Consider the following 19,257-nt stretch of genomic DNA (forward strand, 5'->3'; position numbering starts at 1 on the left):
AAGACTGGGTGGAAGACGATGCAGGGGATGATGAGGTCCTAGACCCCACATGGAATGAAGGTCGTGCCACTGACTTTCACAGTTCGGAGGAAGAGGCAGTGGTGAGACCGAGCCAACAGCGTAGCAAAAGAGGGAGCAGTGGGCAAAAGCAGAACACCCGCCGCCAAGAGACTCCGCCTGCTACTGCCCGCCGCCATCTGGGACCGAGCACCCCAAAGGCAGCTTCAAGGAGTTCCCTGGCATGGCACTTCTTCAAACAATGTGCTGACGACAAGACCCGAGTGGTTTGCACGCTGTGCCATCAGAGCCTTAAGCGAGGCATTAACGTTCTGAACCTGAGCACAACCTGCATGACCAGGCACCTGCATGCAAAGCATGAACTGCAGTGGAGTAAACACCTTAAAACCAAGGAAGTCACTCAGGCTCCCCCTGCTACCTCTTCTGCTGCTGCCGCCTCGGCCTCTTCTGCTGTTGCCGCCTCGGCCTCTTCTGCTGCTGCCGCCTCGGCCTCTTCCTCCGCCTCTGGAGGAACGTTGGCACCTGCCGCCCAGCAAACAGGGGATGTACCACCAACACCACCACCTCCGTCACCAAGCGTCTCAACCATGTCACACGGCAGCGTTCAGCTCTCCATCTCACAAACATTTGAGAGAAAGCGTAAATTCCCACCTAGCCACCCTCGATCCCTGGCCCTGAATGCCAGCATTTCTAAACTACTGGCCTATGAAATGCTGTCATTTAGGCTGGTGGACACAGACAGCTTCAAACAGCTCATGTCGCTTGCTGTCCCACAGTATGTTGTTCCCAGCCGCCACTACTTCTCCAAGAGAGCCGTGCCTTCCCTGCACAACCAAGTATCCGATAAAATCAAGTGTGCACTGCGCAACGCCATCTGTAGCAAGGTCCACCTAACCACAGATACGTGGACCAGTAAGCACGGCCAGGGACGCTATATCTCCCTAACTGCACACTGGGTAAATGTAGTGGCAGCTGGGCCCCAGGCGGAGAGCTGTTTGGCGCACGTCCTTCCGCCGCCAAGGATCGCAGGGCAACATTCTTTGCCTCCTGTTGCCACCTCCTCCTTCTCGGCTTCCTCCTCCTCTTCTTCCACCTGCTCATCCAGTCAGCCACACACCTTCACCACCAACTTCAGCACAGCCCGGGGTAAACGTCAGCAGGCCATTCTGAAACTCATATGTTTGGGGGACAGGCCCCACACCGCACAGGAGTTGTGGCGGGGTATAGAACAACAGACCGACGAGTGGTTGCTGCCGGTGAGCCTCAAGCCCGGCCTGGTGGTGTGCGATAATGGGCGAAATCTCGTTGCAGCTCTGGGACTAGCCAAGTTTGACGCACATCCCTTGCTTGGCGCATGTGCTGAATTTGGTGGTGCAGAAGTTCATTCACAACTACCCGACATGTCAGAGCTGCTGCATAAAGTGCGGGCCGTCTGTTCGCGCTTCCGGCGTTCACATCCTGCTGCTGCTCGCCTGTCTGCGCTACAGCGTAACTTCGGCCTTCCCGCTCACCGCCTCATATGCGACGTGCCCACCAGGTGGAACTCCACCTTGCACATGCTGGACAGACTGTGCGAGCAGCAGCAGGCCATAGTGGAGTTTCAGCTGCAGCACGCACGGGTCAGTCGCACTACAGAACAGCACCACTTCACCACCAATGACTGGGCCTCCATGCGAGACCTGTGTGCCCTGTTGCGCTGTTTCGAGTACTCCACCAACATGGCCAGTGGCGATGACGCCGTTATCAGCGTTACAATACCACTTCTATGTCTCCTTGAGAAAACACTTAGGGCGATGATGCAAGAGGAGGTGGCCCAGGAGGAGGAGGAGGAGGAGGAGGAAGAGGGGTCATTTTTAGCACTTTCAGGCCAGTCTCTTCGAAGTGACTCAGAGGGAGGTTTTTTGGCAACAGCAGAGGCCAGGTACAAATGTGGCCAGCCAGGGCCCACTACTGGAGGACGAGGAGGACGAGGATGAGGAGGAGGTGGAGGAGGATGAGGATGAAGCATGGTCACAGCGGGGTGGCACCCAACGCAGCTCGGGTCCATCACTGGTGCGTGGCTGGGGGGAAAGGCAGGACGATGACGATACGCCTCCCACAGAGGACAGCTTGTCCTTACCCCTGGGCAGCCTGGCACACATGAGCGACTACATGCTGCAGTGCCTGCGCAACGACAGCAGAGTTGCCCACATTTTAACCTGTGCGGACTACTGGGTTGCCACCCTGCTGGATCCACGCTACAAAGACAATGTGCCCACCTTACTTCCTGCACTGGAGCGTGATAGGAAGATGCGCGAGTACAAGCGCACGTTGGTAGACGCGCTACTGAGAGCATTCCCAAATGTCACAGGGGAACAAGTGGAAGCCCAAGGCCAAGGCAGAGGAGGAGCAAGAGGTCGTCAAGGCAGCTGTGTCAATGCCAGCTCCTTTGAGGGCAGGGTTAGCATGGCAGAGATGTGGAAAACTTTTGTCAACACGCCACAGCTAACTGCACCACCACCTGATACGCAACGTGTTAGCAGGAGGCAACATTTCACTAACATGGTGGAACAGTACGTGTGCACACCCCTCCACGTACTGACTGATGGTTCGGCCCCATTCAACTTCTGGGTCTCTAAATTGTCCACGTGGCCAGAGCTAGCCTTTTATGCCTTGGAGGTGCTGGCCTGCCCGGCGGCCAGCGTTTTGTCTGAACGTGTATTCAGCACGGCAGGGGGCGTCATTACAGACAAACGCAGCCGCCTGTCTACAGCCAATGTGGACAAGCTGACGTTCATAAAAATGAACCAGGCATGGATCCCACAGGATCTGTCCGTCCCTTGTCCAGATTAGACATTAACTACCTCCCCTTAACCATATATTATTGGACTCCAGGGCACTTCCTCATTCAATCCTATTTTTATTTTCATTTTACCATTATATTGCGAGGCTACCCAAAGTTGAATGAACCTCTCCTGTGTCTGGGTGCCGGGGCCTAAATATATGCCAATGGACTGTTCCAATGTTGGGTGACGTGAAGCCTGATTCTCTGCTATGACATGCAGAATGATTCTCTGCTGACATGAAGCCAGATTGTCTGTTACGGGACCTCTCTCCTTTGCCTGTGTGTGTGCTGGGCCTAAATATATGCCAATGGACTGTTGCAGTGGTGGCTGACGTGAAGCCTCATTCTCTGCTATGACATGCAGACTGATTCTCTGCTGACATGAAGCCAGATTCTCTGTTACGAGACCTCCCTCCTCTGCCTGGGTGCTGGGCCTAAATATATGCCAATGGACTGTTGCAGTGGTGGCTAACGTGAAGCCTGATTCTCTGCTATGACATGCAGACTGATTCTCTGCTGACATGAAGCCAGATTCTCTGTTACGGGACCTCCCTCCTCTGCCTGGGTGCTGGGCCTAAATATATGCCAATGGACTGTTGCAGTGGTGGCTGACGTGAAGCCTCATTCTCTGCTATGACATGCAGACTGATTCTCTGCTGACATGAAGCCAGATTCTCTGTTACGGGACCTCCCTCCTCTGCCTGGGTGCTGGGCCTAAATATATGCCAATGGACTGTTGCAGTGGTGGCTGACGTGAAGCCTCATTCTCTGCTATGACATGCAGACTGATTCTCTGCTGACATGAAGCCAGATTCTCTGTTACGGGACCTCTCTCCTCTGCCTGTGTGTGTGCTGGGCCTAAATATATGCCAATGGACTGTTGCAGTGGTGGCTGACGTGAAGCCTCATTCTCTGCTATGACATGCAGACTAATTCTCTGCTGACATGAAGACAGATTCTCTGTTACGGGACCTCTCTCCTCTGGCCTGTGTGTGTGCTGGGCCTAAATATATGCCAATGGACTGTTGCAGTGGTGGCTGACGTGAAGCCTCATTCTCTGCTATGACATGCAGACTGATTCTCTGCTGACATGAAGCCAGATTCTCTGTTACGGGACCTCCCTCCTCTGCCTGGGTGCTGGGCCTAAATATATGCCAATGGACTGTTGCAGTGGTGGCTGACGTGAAGCCTCATTCTCTGCTATGACATGCAGACTAATTCTCTGCTGACATGAAGACAGATTCTCTGTTACGGGACCTCTCTCCTCTGCCTGTGTGTGCTGGGCCTAAATATATGCCAATGGACTGTTGCAGTGGTGGCTGACGTGAAGCCTCATTCTCTGCTATGACATGCAGACTAATTCTCTGCTGACATGAAGACAGATTCTCTGTTACGGGACCTCTCTCCTCTGCCTGGGTGCTGGTCCTAAATATATGCCAATGGACTGTTGCAGTGGTGGCTGACGTGAAGCCTGATTCTCTGCTATGACATGCAGACTGATTCTCTGCTGACATGAAGCCAGATTCTCTGTTACAGGGACCTCTCCTCCTCTGCCTGGGTGCTGGGCCTAAATATATGCCAATGGACTGTTGCAGTGGTGGCTGACGTGAAGCCTCATTCTCTGCTATGACATGCAGACTGATTCTCTGCTGACATGAAGCCAGATTCTCTGTTACGGGACCTCCCTCCTCTGCCTGGGTGCTGGGCCTAAATATATGCCAATGGACTGTTGCAGTGGTGGCTGACGTGAAGCCTCATTCTCTGCTATGACATGCAGACTGATTCTCTGCTGACATGAAGCCAGATTCTCTGTTACGGGACCTCCCTCCTCTGCCTGGGTGCTGGGCCTAAATATATGCCAATGGACTGTTGCAGTGGTGGCTGACGTGAAGCCTCATTCTCTGTTATGACATGCAGACTAATTCTCTGCTGACATGAAGACAGATTCTCTGTTACGGGACCTCTCTCCTCTGCCTGTGTGTGTGCTGGGCCTAAATATATGCCAATGGACTGTTGCAGTGGTGGCTGACGTGAAGCCTCATTCTCTGCTATGACATGCAGACTGATTCTCTGCTGACATGAAGACAGATTCTCTGTTACGGGACCTCCCTCCTCTGCCTGGGTGCTGGGCCTAAATATATGCCAATGGACTGTTGCAGTGGTGGCTGACGTGAAGCCTCATTCTCTGCTATGACATGCAGACTAATTCTCTGCTGACATGAAGACAGATTCTCTGTTACGGGACCTCTCTCCTCTGCCTGTGTGTGTGCTGGGCCTAAATATATGCCAATGGACTGTTGCAGTGGTGGCTGACGTGAAGCCTCATTCTCTGCTATGACATGCAGACTGATTCTCTGCTGACATGAAGCCAGATTCTCTGTTACGGGACCTCCCTCCTCTGCCTGGGTGCTGGGCCTAAATATATGCCAATGGACTGTTGCAGTGGTGGCTGACGTGAAGCCTCATTCTCTGCTATGACATGCAGACTGATTCTCTGCTGACATGAAGACAGATTCTCTGTTACGGGACCTCTCTCCTCTGCCTGTGTGTGTGCTGGGCCTAAATATATGCCAATGGACTGTTGCAGTGGTGGCTGACGTGAAGCCTCATTCTCTGCTATGACATGCAGACTGATTCTCTGCTGACATGAAGACAGATTCTCTGTTACGGGACCTCCCTCCTCTGCCTGGGTGCTGGGCCTAAATATATGCCAATGGACTGTTGCAGTGGTGGCTGACGTGAAGCCTCATTCTCTGCTATGACATGCAGACTGATTCTCTGCTGACATGAAGACAGATTCTCTGTTACGGGACCTCCCTCCTCTGCCTGGGTGCTGGGCCTAAATATATGCCAATGGACTGTTGCAGTGGTGGCTGACGTGAAGCCTGATTCTCTGCTATGACATGCAGACTAATTCTCTGCTGACATGAAGCCAGATTCTCTGTTACGGGACCTCTCTCCTCTGCCTGGGTGCTGGGCCTAAATTTATGAAAATGGACTCTTACAGTGGTGGGTGACGTGAAGCCAGATTCTCTGCTATGGGACCTCTCTCCAATTGATTTTGGTTAATTTTTATTTATTTAATTTTTATTTTAATTCATTTCCCTATCCACATTTGTTTGCAGGGGATTTACCTACATGTTGCTGCCTTTTGCAGCCCTCTAGCTCTTTCCTGGGCTGTTTTACAGCCTTTTTAGTGCCGAAAAGTTTGGGTCCCCATTGACTTCAATGGGGTTCGGGTTCGGGACGAAGTTCGGATCGGGTTCGGATCCCGAACCCGAACATTTCCGGGATGTTCGGCCGAACTTCTCGAACCCGAACATCCAGGTGTTCGCTCAACTCTATACATGAGTGTTGTTTTTCACGCATCACTTGTGCGTTGCGTGAAAAATGCAGCATGTTCTATATTCTGCGTGGGGCCAGGACTCTACTTTTCACGCAGCCCTGGCCCCATAGAAGTGAATGGGGCTGCGTGAAAAATGTATTGCATCCGCAAGCAAGTGCGGGTGCGATGCGTTTTTCACTGATGGTTGCTAAGAGATGTTGTTTGTAAACCTTCAGTTTTTTATCACGCGCGTGAAAAACGCATCAAAACGCATTGTACTCGCGCGGAAAAAAATGAACAACTGAACTTGCTTGCAAAGTGGTGCGAGTTTTCCTGAACTCTGGACGTTTTTTGCTATTCCTGAGTTTTCCTGAACGCACTCTGAATGCATCCGGACCTAATCCGTATCGTTTATGTGAAAGAGGCCTAATACTGGTACTGTATTACACAGCTTTTTTTTTCTACACAAAAATACACACAGAAAAACGGCACATAATCTGCATCATGGGCCTTCACACGTGGCAGTGACTTTGTTGCAGGACTGAAAATCAGTTCCATTCCCCTAATGGAGTTTGCAGAAATCCATGTGCTTGGTGCCCCTTTTAAATGAATGGAACTGATTTTCAGTCGCAAAATATTCTGCAACAAAATCTGCACCGTTACATTGCAATAATTATGGTCACCGATGTTGCATCCAAACCATCATTTGCTGTTGCCAGCAGTTCTACACAGCCAACATTCTGAACAGTGGTGTCATCCCATGTAGCAAAAAACAAAAGTCTGTACGGTATACAAATAAATTAAGAGATTGCCTAGAATCACACTTAGGCCTCATGCACACGACCGTTGCGTTTTTTTGCGGTCCGCAAATCGCAATTTGCGGAACGGAGCAGGCGGTCCATTGTAGAAATGTCTATTCTTGTCAGCAAAACGGACAAGAATAGGACATGTTATATTTTTTTGGAGGCGCCACGGAACCGAGCAACGGATGCGACAGCACACGGAGTGCTGTCCGCATCTTTTGCGGCCCTATTGAAGTGAATGGGTCCGCACCCGAGCCGCAAAGTAGTTTTGCAGACTGTGCCGACTTCTGGTGTTTGGCCATGCGGCAGCCATTAGGTGTAAAAGCGTCCTTACGACCATGGCACCTCTTAGTAATATATATTATATAGCATTTTCAATACATGGTGACAGTGTATAAAGTAAAACAGAAAGATCAAAAATGTTTTTTTTTTATTCCACAAAAAAATGTAATAAAAATCAAATTACAGTGCATGCCATAAAAAAGCAGATTTCCTTTCTTTCCCATTCCTTTACAAAAAGTAAAAATAAATGTTAGACTGGTCCTCTTCCTGAGCTTTTCATGACCAGGCAAATTTTCCTTTTTTTTTTATTCTTAATTTTTTTAAATTTATAGTACATACATTTTTGACAGCCATAGTTTTTTTTGCTCGTTACATAAATAATGTTTATTTGTTGGATTTCTTATGACTGTCATGGAGATCCCATTTATTTCTTTAGGATCACCGCTACTTAGCGCTGTGCGACCGCTGCTGTGCGGCCAGTGTCACCATGTAGCCCTAGCCTTATGATATATTCACGCCAATAAACTTTTTCAGTTGCTAGCAAACTTTTTCTTCACTTTGGATGTTGTTTAGCTTGGCTGAGGGACTGGGTGGTTTATTTAGTACCATCCAAGCTGCTGACTGTACAAAACCAACAAGTTATAAACTAAAAGCCATGTGTTCGTTGCTTCATGAAAAAACTTTGATATAGTGTAATAGCACACAATATAATTCTGTTTTCCCCACTGTATTGTGTAGCTGTACGGTGGGCCCCCAGAATCAATTCCACTGGTGGGCCCTAGGCACCCCAGTCCGACACTGCCAGAGGCTCAGCTCTCTGCAACTGCTGTGACCTTTGCACTTTGATGGAAGGAGCCAGGCAGCGTAGACATCATCCCGCTTGGCCTTGAGTCAATCAAAGTGCAGAGGACGCAGCAGTTGAATACTGTACGAAGACGAATTCCTGTACAGTATTCAAAGTTTTGAGTGAAGCGACTTTTGGATCTGGGATCTGAAGCTCACTTCGCTCATAACTGATGGCAACACCCACATTGTTCCTAGAAGCTCATTCGTATATGTTAAAACTGATTATTTTTTTCACAATTGTGAGCACATATGACATGGGACCAACACAGATGCCTTCAGCTGCCAAGTGCACATGTAAAAGGTCAGCCAGTTTCATAGGTACAAATCTGCTGACAGATGTCCTTTAACCCCTTAAGGACCGGGCTCATTTTCACCTTAAGGACCAGGCCATTTTTTGCAAATCTGACCAGTGTCACTTTAAGTGCTGATAACTTTAAAACACTTTGACTTATCCAGGCCATTCTGAGATTGTTTTTTCGTCACATATTGTACTTCATGACACTGGTAAAATAAAGTCCAAAAAATTAATTTTGTTGCATAATAAAATACCTAATTTACCAAAAATTTGGAAAAATTAGCAAATTTCAAAGTTTCAGTTTCTCTACTTCTGTAATACATAGTAATACCCCCAAAAATTGTGATGACTTAACATTCCCCATATGTCTACTTCATGTTTGAATTATTTTGGGAATGATATTTTATTTTTTGGGGATGTTACAAGGCTTAGAAGTTTAGAAGCAAATCTTGAAATTTTTCTGAAATTTACAAAAACCCAATTTTTAGGGACCACTACAGCTCTGAAGTCACTTTGCGAGGCTTACATAATAGAAACCGCCCAAAAATGACCCCATTCTATAAACTACACCCCTCAAGGTATTCAAAACTGATTTTACAAACTCCGTTAACCCTTTAGGTGTTGCACAAGAGTTATTGGCAAATTGGGATGAAATTTGAGAATTTCATTTTTTTGCCTAATTTTCCATTTTAACCCATTTTTTCCACTAACAAAGCAAGGGTTAACAGCCAAACAAGACTGTATCTTTATTGCCCTGACTCTGCTGTTTACAGAAACACCCCAAATGTGGCCGTAAACTACTGTACGGCCACACAGCGGGGCGTAGAGTGAAAGGTGCGCCGTATGGTTTTTGGAAGCCAGATTTTGCTGGACAGTTTTTTTGACACCATGTCCCATTTGAAGCCCCCCTGATGCACCCCTAGAGTAGAAACTCCAAAAAAGTGACCCCATCTAAGAAACTACACCCCTCAAGGTATTCAAAACTGATTTTACAAACTTTGTCAACCCTTTAGGTGTTGCACAAGATTTAATGGAAAATAGAGATACAATTTCAAAATTTCACTTTTTTGGCAGATTTTCCATTTTAATATTTTTTTTCCAGTTACAAAGCAAGGGTTAACAGCCAAACAAAACTCATTATTTATGGCCCTGATTCTGTAGTTTACAGAAACACCCCATATGTGGTTGTAAACTGCTGTACGGGCACACAGTAGGGCGCAGAAGGAAAGGAATGCCATACGGTTTTTGGAAGGCAGATTTTGCTGGACAGTTTTTTTGACACCATGTCCCATTTGAAGCCCCCCTGATGCACCCCTAGAGTAGAAACTCCAAAAAAGTGACCCCATCTAAGAAACTACACCCCTCAAGGTATTCAAAACTGATTTTACAAACTTTGTCAACCCTTTAGGTGTTGCACAAGATTTAATGGAAAATAGAGATACAATTTCAAAATTTCACTTTTTTGGCAGATTTTCCATTTTAATATTTTTTTTCCAGTTACAAAGCAAGGGTTAACAGCCAAACAAAACTCATTATTTATGGCCCTGATTCTGTAGTTTACAGAAACACCCCATATGTGGTCGTAAACTGCTGTACGGGCACACGGCAGGGCGCAGAAGGAAAGGAATGCCATACGGTTTTTGGAAGGCAGATTTTGCTGGACAGTTTTTTTGACACCATGTCCCATTTGAAGCCCCCCTGATGCACCCCTAGAGTAGAAACTCCAAAAAAGTGACCCCATTTTAGAAAGTACGGAATAGGGTGGCAGTATTGTTGGTACTAGTTTAGGGTACATATGATTTTTGGTTGCTCTATATTACACTTTTTGTGCGGCAAGGTAACAAGAAATAGCTTTTTTGGCACGTTTTTTTTTTTGTTATTTACAACATTCATCTGACAGGTTAGATCATGTGGTAATTTTATAGAGCAGGTTGTCACGGACGCGGCGATACCTAATATGTATACAATTTTTTTTATTTATGTAAGTTTTATACAATAACTTCATTTTTAAAACCAAAAAATTGTTTAGTGTCTCCATAGTCTAAGAGCCATAGTTTTTACAGTTTTTGGCGATTATCTTGAGTAGGGTCTAATTTTTTGCGGGATGAGATGACTGTTTGATTGGCACTATTTTGGGGTGCATATGACTTTTTGATCGCTTGCTATTACACTTTTTGTGACGTAAGATGGCAAAAAATTGCTTTTTTTACACTTTTTTTTTTTACGGTGCTCACCTGAGGGGTTAGGTCATGTGATAATTTTATAGAGCCGGTCGATACGGACGCGGCGATACCTAATATGTATACTTTATTTTTATTTATAAAAGTTTTACACAATTATTTTATTTTTGAAACAAAAAAAATCATGTTTTAGTGTTTCCATAGTCTAAGAGCCATAGTTTTTTCAGTTTTTGGGCGATTATCTTGAGTAGGGTCTCATTTTTTGCGGGATGAGATGACGGTTTTATTGGTACTATTTTGGCGTACATGCGACTTTTTTGATCACTTTTATTACCTTTTTTGGGAAGTAAGGTGGGCAAAATTTCAATTTTCTCATAGTTTTTATTTTTTTATTTTTATGGCGTTCACCGTGCGGGGAAAGTAACATGACCGTTTTATAGATCAGGTCGTTACGGACGCGGCGATACCTAATATGTGTAGTGTATTTTTTTATTTTTATTTTTATTCAGTGATAAATGTTTTTTTATTTTATCTTAACTTTTTTCACTTTTTTAAAAAAAAATTGGACCCAGACCCACTTGGTTCTTGAAGATCCAGTGGGTCTGATGTCTGTAAAATACAGTACAGAACCTATATAGGTTTCTGCACTGTATTTTACTTACACTGAACAGATCTATGCTTTCAGCACAGATCTGTTCAGCACCATGGACAGCAGGACGCCTGAGCAGGCGTCCTGTTGCCATGGGAACCTTCCCCGTCTGTCACAACTTCGCAGACGGGGAAGGGTGAGGACGGGGCTTCGGGGGGCTCTCTGGGGGCTCTCTCCCTCTCCCATCGGGGGGCTGCAAAGGCACAGCAGCCCCCCGATCGGAGAGGGAGGGAGCTCCTTGCGCTGTTAACCTTTTCCATACAGCGGTCCGTACGGACCGCTGCATGGAAAGGGTTAAACGGCTGACATCGCATCACCGATGTCAGCCGTTTATACCAGGGTGCCAGCAATGTGCTGGCACCCTGGTATAACCCACTAGACGCCAACGATTATGCAATGGGAGGCGGGCGGGGGATCGCGATCCCGCCTGCCGCACCGCCCGCCTCCCGCAACGCCCCCACTGCCTGCGACACCCCCCCTGCACCACCCGCCGCCATCAAATCATGCAGGGGTGCAGGGGGGGGTGCGCAATATTGATTTTAGGCACTCTGAAGTTTCTGATCCCCGCGGTCAGGGACCGCGGGGATCAGAAACTGCAAAAAGCGCAGCAAACCGCAGGTCTGAATTGACCTGCGGTTTGCTGCGATCGCCGACACGGGGGGGTCAAATGAACCCCCCCCTGCATTGTTACGGGATGCCGGCTGAATGATTTCAGCCGGCGTCCCGTTCCGATTAACCCCCGCGGCGCCGGAATGCAGATTTTAAGTCAGGACGTACCGGTACGTCCTCGGTCCTTAAGGACTCGGGAAATAGGGCGTACCGGTACGTCCTCGGTCCTTAAGGGGTTAAAGGGAACCTATCACCTCTACTATGATACCCTCACTGAGCGTTTCTAAATGTTCATTGTGTTACCCTAAACATATAAATTATTACACTTTTAATTTCATAATACTTCAATAAGTATTATGCATTTTTGTACTTCCCGCCTTTTATGCAAATTAACATAAAAGAGTCATATCTTACTTGTGTAACCAGAGAAGAGTCATATTTTCAAGCTCTGACTCATCTCAGGTTAATTTACATATGTATCAAATCGGTTTTTATACACAATAAAAGCACACAGAGCTATAGGGACTGGGTATTCGGATGTGCTAGCGGCCATCTAGCAACCCATGTCCTCAACTCTATACCCAAAATCCCGGTGACGGGTTCCCTTTAAACATATGTACTGTATGTGTGATATTTTCAGGACCATATGACATAGCGCTGCTCAGTTAATAGATGCTGACAGTGCTAGCTTCATAACTCTATGTGCGGTGGCACCTCAAGTTGAAGAAGACCCCAGTAAGTAAGTGAATGAAGATGTCTAGTCTGAGGTTTGAATATAATTTTGTGCTGGCCTGATGTGTAAACTTTGGGGTCTGGTCTACAGTCTGAATTAATTTATGGGCCTAGTTTGGTGTGTGAATTTATTATTGTTGCTACAGAGGGTGGAGATGAGCTGTAGAAGTAAGGGGCTAAAGATGTATGGGCAGCAAACTCTGCAGCCAGGATACGCTGTCAAAGTGGTCTGGGCCAGTAAGAAAAAAAAGGAAAAACAACAGGAAAAGTAACATGTACAATCAGAGGACATCTACTTTGAGTCATTAGATGTAATTGCTCATTCTGTGGCAACTTTACCCACTCAATGCTGTATTGTCTTGTATAGTCTGCAGTAAAGAACTGACATCAGTATTGGTTATATTAATGGTTTGTACACCTGTTCTGACTGTAAGAGTGAATACATGTCTGTTCTTGACTATGTGATTAAGTGTTCTACTTTTATTTTCCTACTTGGATATGACCAAACTGTTATTTCCTAGCCATTTCTGTCAGTACTTCACAGCATGTCTTTCAAGAGAACCAGGAATAAAAACTTTCCAATGCTTGTTTCTATAGAGACTTAATATAAGTTATGCTATGAACTTGTTAGAAGAAAGCGGTAGGGAGAAAAATCAGGGCACATTTCAATTATTGGACAGAACGAGAAAACAGAAGCTTACCCCATCCCATGAAGAGATATATTATAAAATGTCTGTTCGGAGAGAATATAACCACGAGCAGAGTGTGCAGATAAACTCCCTCAACCAAGAGCCAGCAGAAATTTGCAGTTATACAGTAATGCACAAACGCTAGTATGATCTTACAGCCTATCTGCAACAGAAAACAAAGAGGGCCACATGGTTAATAACATTTGACTAGAATTTATAATTTGTACTTTACCAAGGATATAAGATTACTTCATGTTTAAAGGGAGTCTGTCAACTACTTTTCCCAATTTATACTACCTGCAATGCCCAACAGAACATTTGAGCACCATTGCCAACATACCTGTATATCACCAGGGTATGAAGTCTTTGCCTGGAAAAAGAACTTTTATTGATATGAAATCCAGCTCAAAGTGCCCAGCTGAGTGGGCTTTCCTTTCGTAAGTGCCCAAGTTTGCCTCTAACAGATTTCAGCACCTCCCCTCTCCATTGACGTCTCTGTACAGCACTTACAAATCTCGTACGGACGACCACTCCCAGTTTTCTAGCGCCTGCGCACTACATTCCCTTCTGTGGATTAGTGTCTCAGGGTAAATGTGTATACCATCATGATAAACCTCAAAAGAACTAAAGGCAAGAAGGTGGTCTGGAGACTTCTTATCGTTGGGCAGAAGCTAAAACACTTCTTCCAAACAGTTAGAAGTCCACACCCTCTATTTCACTTTAGCTCTTTTGGGTTTTATCATTTTGTTGCTTATACTGTAGTTATTGTTGAGTTCTTAGTTCATTTTTTTTTTTCTGCTGTGTTTTTCTTGCCTTACACAATGACATTACATGGTGGATTGTGACTTGCTCTCAAAACAAATGTGGCTTGTCAGTGACTACATGAAGTGTCTTAGCTCCACAGGTGGCTTAAGTTAAGAACTGTGGCCCTGATTTATCAAGACCGGCGTGTGCTACGCCCATCTTGATAGGGCTTGCGCTGCCGGAGGAAGCATATGATTTATGATGAGACGCAGGCGTCATCATAAATTACATGCCTTCTCCAGCAGTCCGTGCTCCAGAATGAAATCTATGGTTCGGAGCTGCCGTAGATTGCAATCATTTTCCAGCGTAAATAACAGTGAACCCCGCTCTTGCCACACCACTTTTCTGAAACTGGCAAGGGCAATATAAAAATGCCACTTGGGAGAGAAAAAGTTGCAACACCATTTTAAAAAGTCACACAACTGGAGTTTTGCAATTTTAATGCTAAAAAAGGCATCAAAGGAATGCTAAATTTACCCCTATGTTAGCATTGTTAAATAGGTAATTTTAGGGCAGATTGGTTTTATCTAGTTATATCTAGTCTGGCCATCCCACATCCTCACATTGACCGATACATGTTATTTTGTCTTTTTTGAGATTATGGGAAATGTTTTTTTTTGGGGGAAAATGAGTCTTAGGTTAGTCAGAGGTTACAAGGTTTTAGGTATACCAGAAAAAAAACTTATCAACAGGCTGTAGGCACAGTAAAGTACTCAAACATGAGTCCACCAAAGACCATCATCAGATGTATCTGGGCTGGGTTCCACACAGACAAATTGGCAGGATCATTGGGCTCCCATCCTTCATTTGGGACCCCATTGGGTATGCAGTGAGCCCCTGCGCTGGACTTCACCTTTTTCCATTATGTATTTCCTGGCTTCAGGTGTCCATGTACCTGCAGTGTCCTGTGGTTGAGTGGGGTGTCATTTTGTATGCTTTTTACACAAAAATATAACTTGTGGCACATACAGCTGTATTAAGTACAAAGTGCAGTTTCTGGCACCAGATGAGGAGGCATGGTGGCTGGAATGGATGGCAATGTAATTGCACTTGCAGACACTTATGGATATTGTTGTCCACTGTGCAATACAGGCTTGAAGTTGGTACATAGTAGTTAGTAGATAATATTGTTATAGTGTCTAGTATAGGAACATTTTGGTTTGGATGTTGAAGTTAGTAGAGCCTGGTGATTATTCTAGGTGATGGGTGTCTGACCTGTTTTCTCTCACCAACAGCAGGGTCTGTGAAGCTGAATCTTGCTGGTCACTCTGCCGACTTTATTCGCTGTAGTTTTTGGGAAAGTTGTATCTTGATGCTGGTAATCTTCCTGAAGTACGGGTCTTACAAGAGAATCGTATCAGGCTCGTGGAGTAGAAGCTCAAGCATGGGCCATACCCTCTACTCTGGAACGCCCCCTTCTGGCAGGAAGTAGTACCAGTCCACTCCTACCAAGAGGGGAGGAACAGGGTGGTTAGCCCTGTTCCTGCCAATCATTGCCAACCGCACCTCCTCTTGTTGGAATGCACAGCAGAACATAAAACTTTATATAATGTTACATAATAAAACATTTGCAGATACCTTCAGGTCTGGTGTACTGCATGTACCGTACTTTTGGTAAACAGCTAGGGTGACAACATAATAATTTTCTCATATAACTATTATACCACTTTGCATACACATAATGACCAAGAGCCCTGTAAACTGTGGAGCCCATACCACATATTTGGTGGGTCATTGAGGCCACAGAACAGTACTGAAGGATCATTTGTGATAAACTATGGCATTGTGTGTCCTGTGTGTAGGACCTAAATGTTTGATACATTTCTGTAAAGCAAACATAAAGCATTTCCATTCATCTGTAAATGACCCTTTATGACTTTGATTCAGTATATTGCAGTAGATTGATTGTTGGAAGCAACATGTACACATCATGTAGATCAGAAGGAAATGTAATTACCAGAGAATCTGGACAAGGATAATAATCGGAATAGAGGAAATCGTCCTTCATTAATACTGAGATAGCTTTCAAAATGAAAGAGAGGAACAAGTTCAGATGGATGTAATTTCTTGTGCAATGAAGTTTTCTAGATTGAAAAGAGAGAAAAAGAGAAGTTATAAAGATTATCAATGTTTGACAATTATGGTGCAGATGTATTTATTCCATCTTATATTTACACTAGATAGTCTAACAATTATACCAGTTTTATCAAACTAGCTTAGGCTGGATGATAAATTTGGTGCATCTTTAGACACCTTTGTCTAACTTTACACCACCTATTGGTTGACTTTGAGACCAAACGTTTCACCATTTTCTGTTGACGCATCTTGAGCTATGTCCCCTTTCCCGCTAAGCCACTCCTTTTCACACCCCAAACATGTATATACCAGAAAACTGGCATATGTCAGTTAGTAAATGACCCCCCAGAATATATTTTTTGTTGTGGCAAATGGACAATAAGAAGAGTTCAGTTATAGTGGTTGCTACAAATGAATTAATTTCTCAGAAACTGAATACCAGCATTCATTCTATTGGAATTTTCTATGAATAATAAAGTGTCAGTTTTACCATTAGGTTCAGAGTAGCTAATCTGCTAAAAGGCAATCTTTTGCCAAAAAATAATAAATTGAATAATAATAAAAAACATAGCAAAAAAACTTACAGTTTAAAAATTTTTGGTATCACCTCAAAGCAGCACTAAATCTAAAGTTGGCAGCTTACAGTTTAATTCAAAAGTTAATATCTAAAACAGTGGCGTAACTAGAAATGACTGGGGCCTCAGCAAATTTTTGAATGGGGCCCCCTTCCCCCAGTAATTTCTTTGCAAACCCCCTCCTTTGCAACCGCCACTCTTGTGGCTAGTAAAGATCGCTCTCTCAGACCAGGCCCGGCAGCTGCTCCGTCCGTTTTCTACAGTGTCTCTGTATATAATGTTATATTATAATACTGTTGAGAGGAGCCTGACAATAAAATCTTTTAGTCCTCCTCCTGGGTGGGCCTCTGCTGAGTTCGGGCCTGTAGGGATTCGCTCTGGTAGGCAGGTTTCAGGCTTGGTGCTTGTTCAAAGCAGAACAACAAAATCAAGTTTACCTGGTATCCTGGGTGTCGGTTCACACCCAGCCTCAGAAAGTCCACTTGCAGGCTTTAAGGCAGCCTAATTGCCTGACACACAGTCTTCAGACCTCAGCACAGAGATCCCCAGAGCTCCACTGTCAGAGGGAGGTAATCCACACTGGCTGTTTTTTATAAGACTGCCACGACTTTTTATATGCCTGCCACGACCTGGCCTGGAACGTGGGGAGTAGTCACCCACCCAGCACTTTGACTACTCCCAGTAAGAGCCGTCCCGGATGAGCTATTTACAGCCTTACTAAATAGCAAAGTGTCAATCAGCATTAGCTGCCGCTGACACATGAAGATACCAGCTCTTACTTCACCGAAGCCAGGAACCTGGCTTCCCCTATAGCTACGCCCCTGGCCATATAGTGAAAATACAAAAATGAAAGCGGGAGGGGCATTTCTGATACGCAGAGTTGTCAACCTTGGGGAGCCCTTCACAGGGTGATACTCGAGCAATGGGTTGCAGGGTGTGGTTTATATAAAAGGGTGAATACTGTATATTCAGAACTCCTACATGAATATCAAACCACCCTCCACGTACTGCAACAGAACACACCCTCCACGTACTGCAACAGAGGCTGACACATGTATGCTTCTGAAGCTATTAAGGATAAAACATCCGATGCAGGATCCAAAACAGCATGCCAAGATTTCAGCAAGTAGAATGTATTCACATGCTTGAATGTATTTCAACTACTGCTTTTAAAGGGAAGGTGTCAACAGAAAATGACTTGCTGTTTAAATCACAATTTTATGCGACATATTATTATTTTTTTTACAATTTTTGCAGATTTTTTAAAAATATTTCCAAGTCACTATCTAAAAATGTATATACTTCTGCAGTTTTAACACTGGCCACGAGGCCTAATAATACAAAACATAACTGACTAATAAAGTGCTCGAATGTCAGTGAATAGCCGAGGGAGTAGGGGATATTGTAGACAACAACTAGGACATCCTTCTAAAGTGTTGTAAAACTTAAATTTTACTATTAAAATCTTCAAATAGAGTCATATTTTGTGCTGGTAGTGAAGGGTTAAGTGTCAGGTCTCAATACAGATAACATCAGCTGGTCAGGGTCAATATAGTTTTAGTGGTGGTTCATCATAACAAAGGCAGTGCTATTGGTATGTTAGCCTACTTGTGCTTTCCCTATTAAGCCCTAGTCTAGTAAAGGGGAGCATCTCAAATTGGCTGTAGTCGGAGCACCCGCCCCGAGAAGAGCGACCCTCAGCCAGCTGGAACCTCTGACCTGTTTAGAAAACCCTTAGGCTCCATTCACACGTCCGCAGAATGGTTCCGCATCAGTTCCGCAATTTTGCGGCACGGGTGCGGACACATTAATTCTCTGTGGGGACGGAATTGATGCGGACAGTGTGCTGTCTGCGGCCGCAATTGCGGATCTTTGGGTCCGCAGCTCCGCAAAAGATAGAACATGTCCTATTCTTGTCCGCAGCTTGACGTGTGAATGGAGCCTTAGGCCTCTTTCACACTACCGTTTTTTTTTTCTGTTTTGCGGGCCGTTTTTTGCGTTCCATATACAGTCCATATACGGAACCATTCATTTCAATGGTTCTGCAAAAAAAACGGAATGTACTCCGCATGCATTCCATTTCCGTATTTCCGTTTTTCCGTTCCGTTGAAAGATAGAACATGTCCTATTATTGCCCGCAAATTACGCTCCGTGGCTCCATTCAAGTCAATGAGTCCAGCCCAATTGTTTCTATGTAATTACTGTATACTGTATATGCCATACGGAAAAACGGAATGGAAACGGAAACACAACGGAAACGAAAAAACGGAGCAACGGTAGTGTGAAAGAGGCCTTATAGAGTATAAGCCCTAATTCCTCCAATGCGTTTCGCAGGGTAAAACAGACAGCAGGCCGATGATTTGCATAGTAGATTTCATGAAAAGGGCTATCCAGACAACGTTCTGAGGACAGAATTTTAACATGCATGCGCCTCCAAAAGGGAGGCACTATTAACCCCCCAAAAAACAAGATAATCAAGCTAGACAGCCCATACGCATCATCGGCATGTTTGATAGCGCCCATGTGGAGGTGAGATGGATCATTACAAAA

The 19,257-nt window shown here is 45.1% G+C and overlaps 1 protein-coding gene across 2 annotated transcripts in view; it reads right to left on the reverse strand.

Moving 5' to 3' along the window:
* VIPR2 (vasoactive intestinal peptide receptor 2) overlaps positions 1-19,257 on the reverse strand; it is a 278,827-nt gene that overhangs the window by 41,416 nt on the left and 218,154 nt on the right. For both annotated transcript variants that reach the window (XM_044295226.1, XM_044295225.1), the window contains 2 exons: positions 16,014-16,140; positions 13,265-13,415 (listed from right to left, as the gene is read on the reverse strand). In XM_044295226.1, the coding sequence (XP_044151161.1) occupies positions 13,265-13,415; positions 16,014-16,140 (278 nt within the window). The remainder of the gene's footprint in view (positions 1-13,264; positions 13,416-16,013; positions 16,141-19,257) is intronic.

Source organism: Bufo gargarizans, chromosome 5 (genome assembly GCF_014858855.1).
Source record: "Bufo gargarizans isolate SCDJY-AF-19 chromosome 5, ASM1485885v1, whole genome shotgun sequence".
Lineage (NCBI taxonomy): Eukaryota > Metazoa > Chordata > Amphibia > Anura > Bufonidae > Bufo > Bufo gargarizans.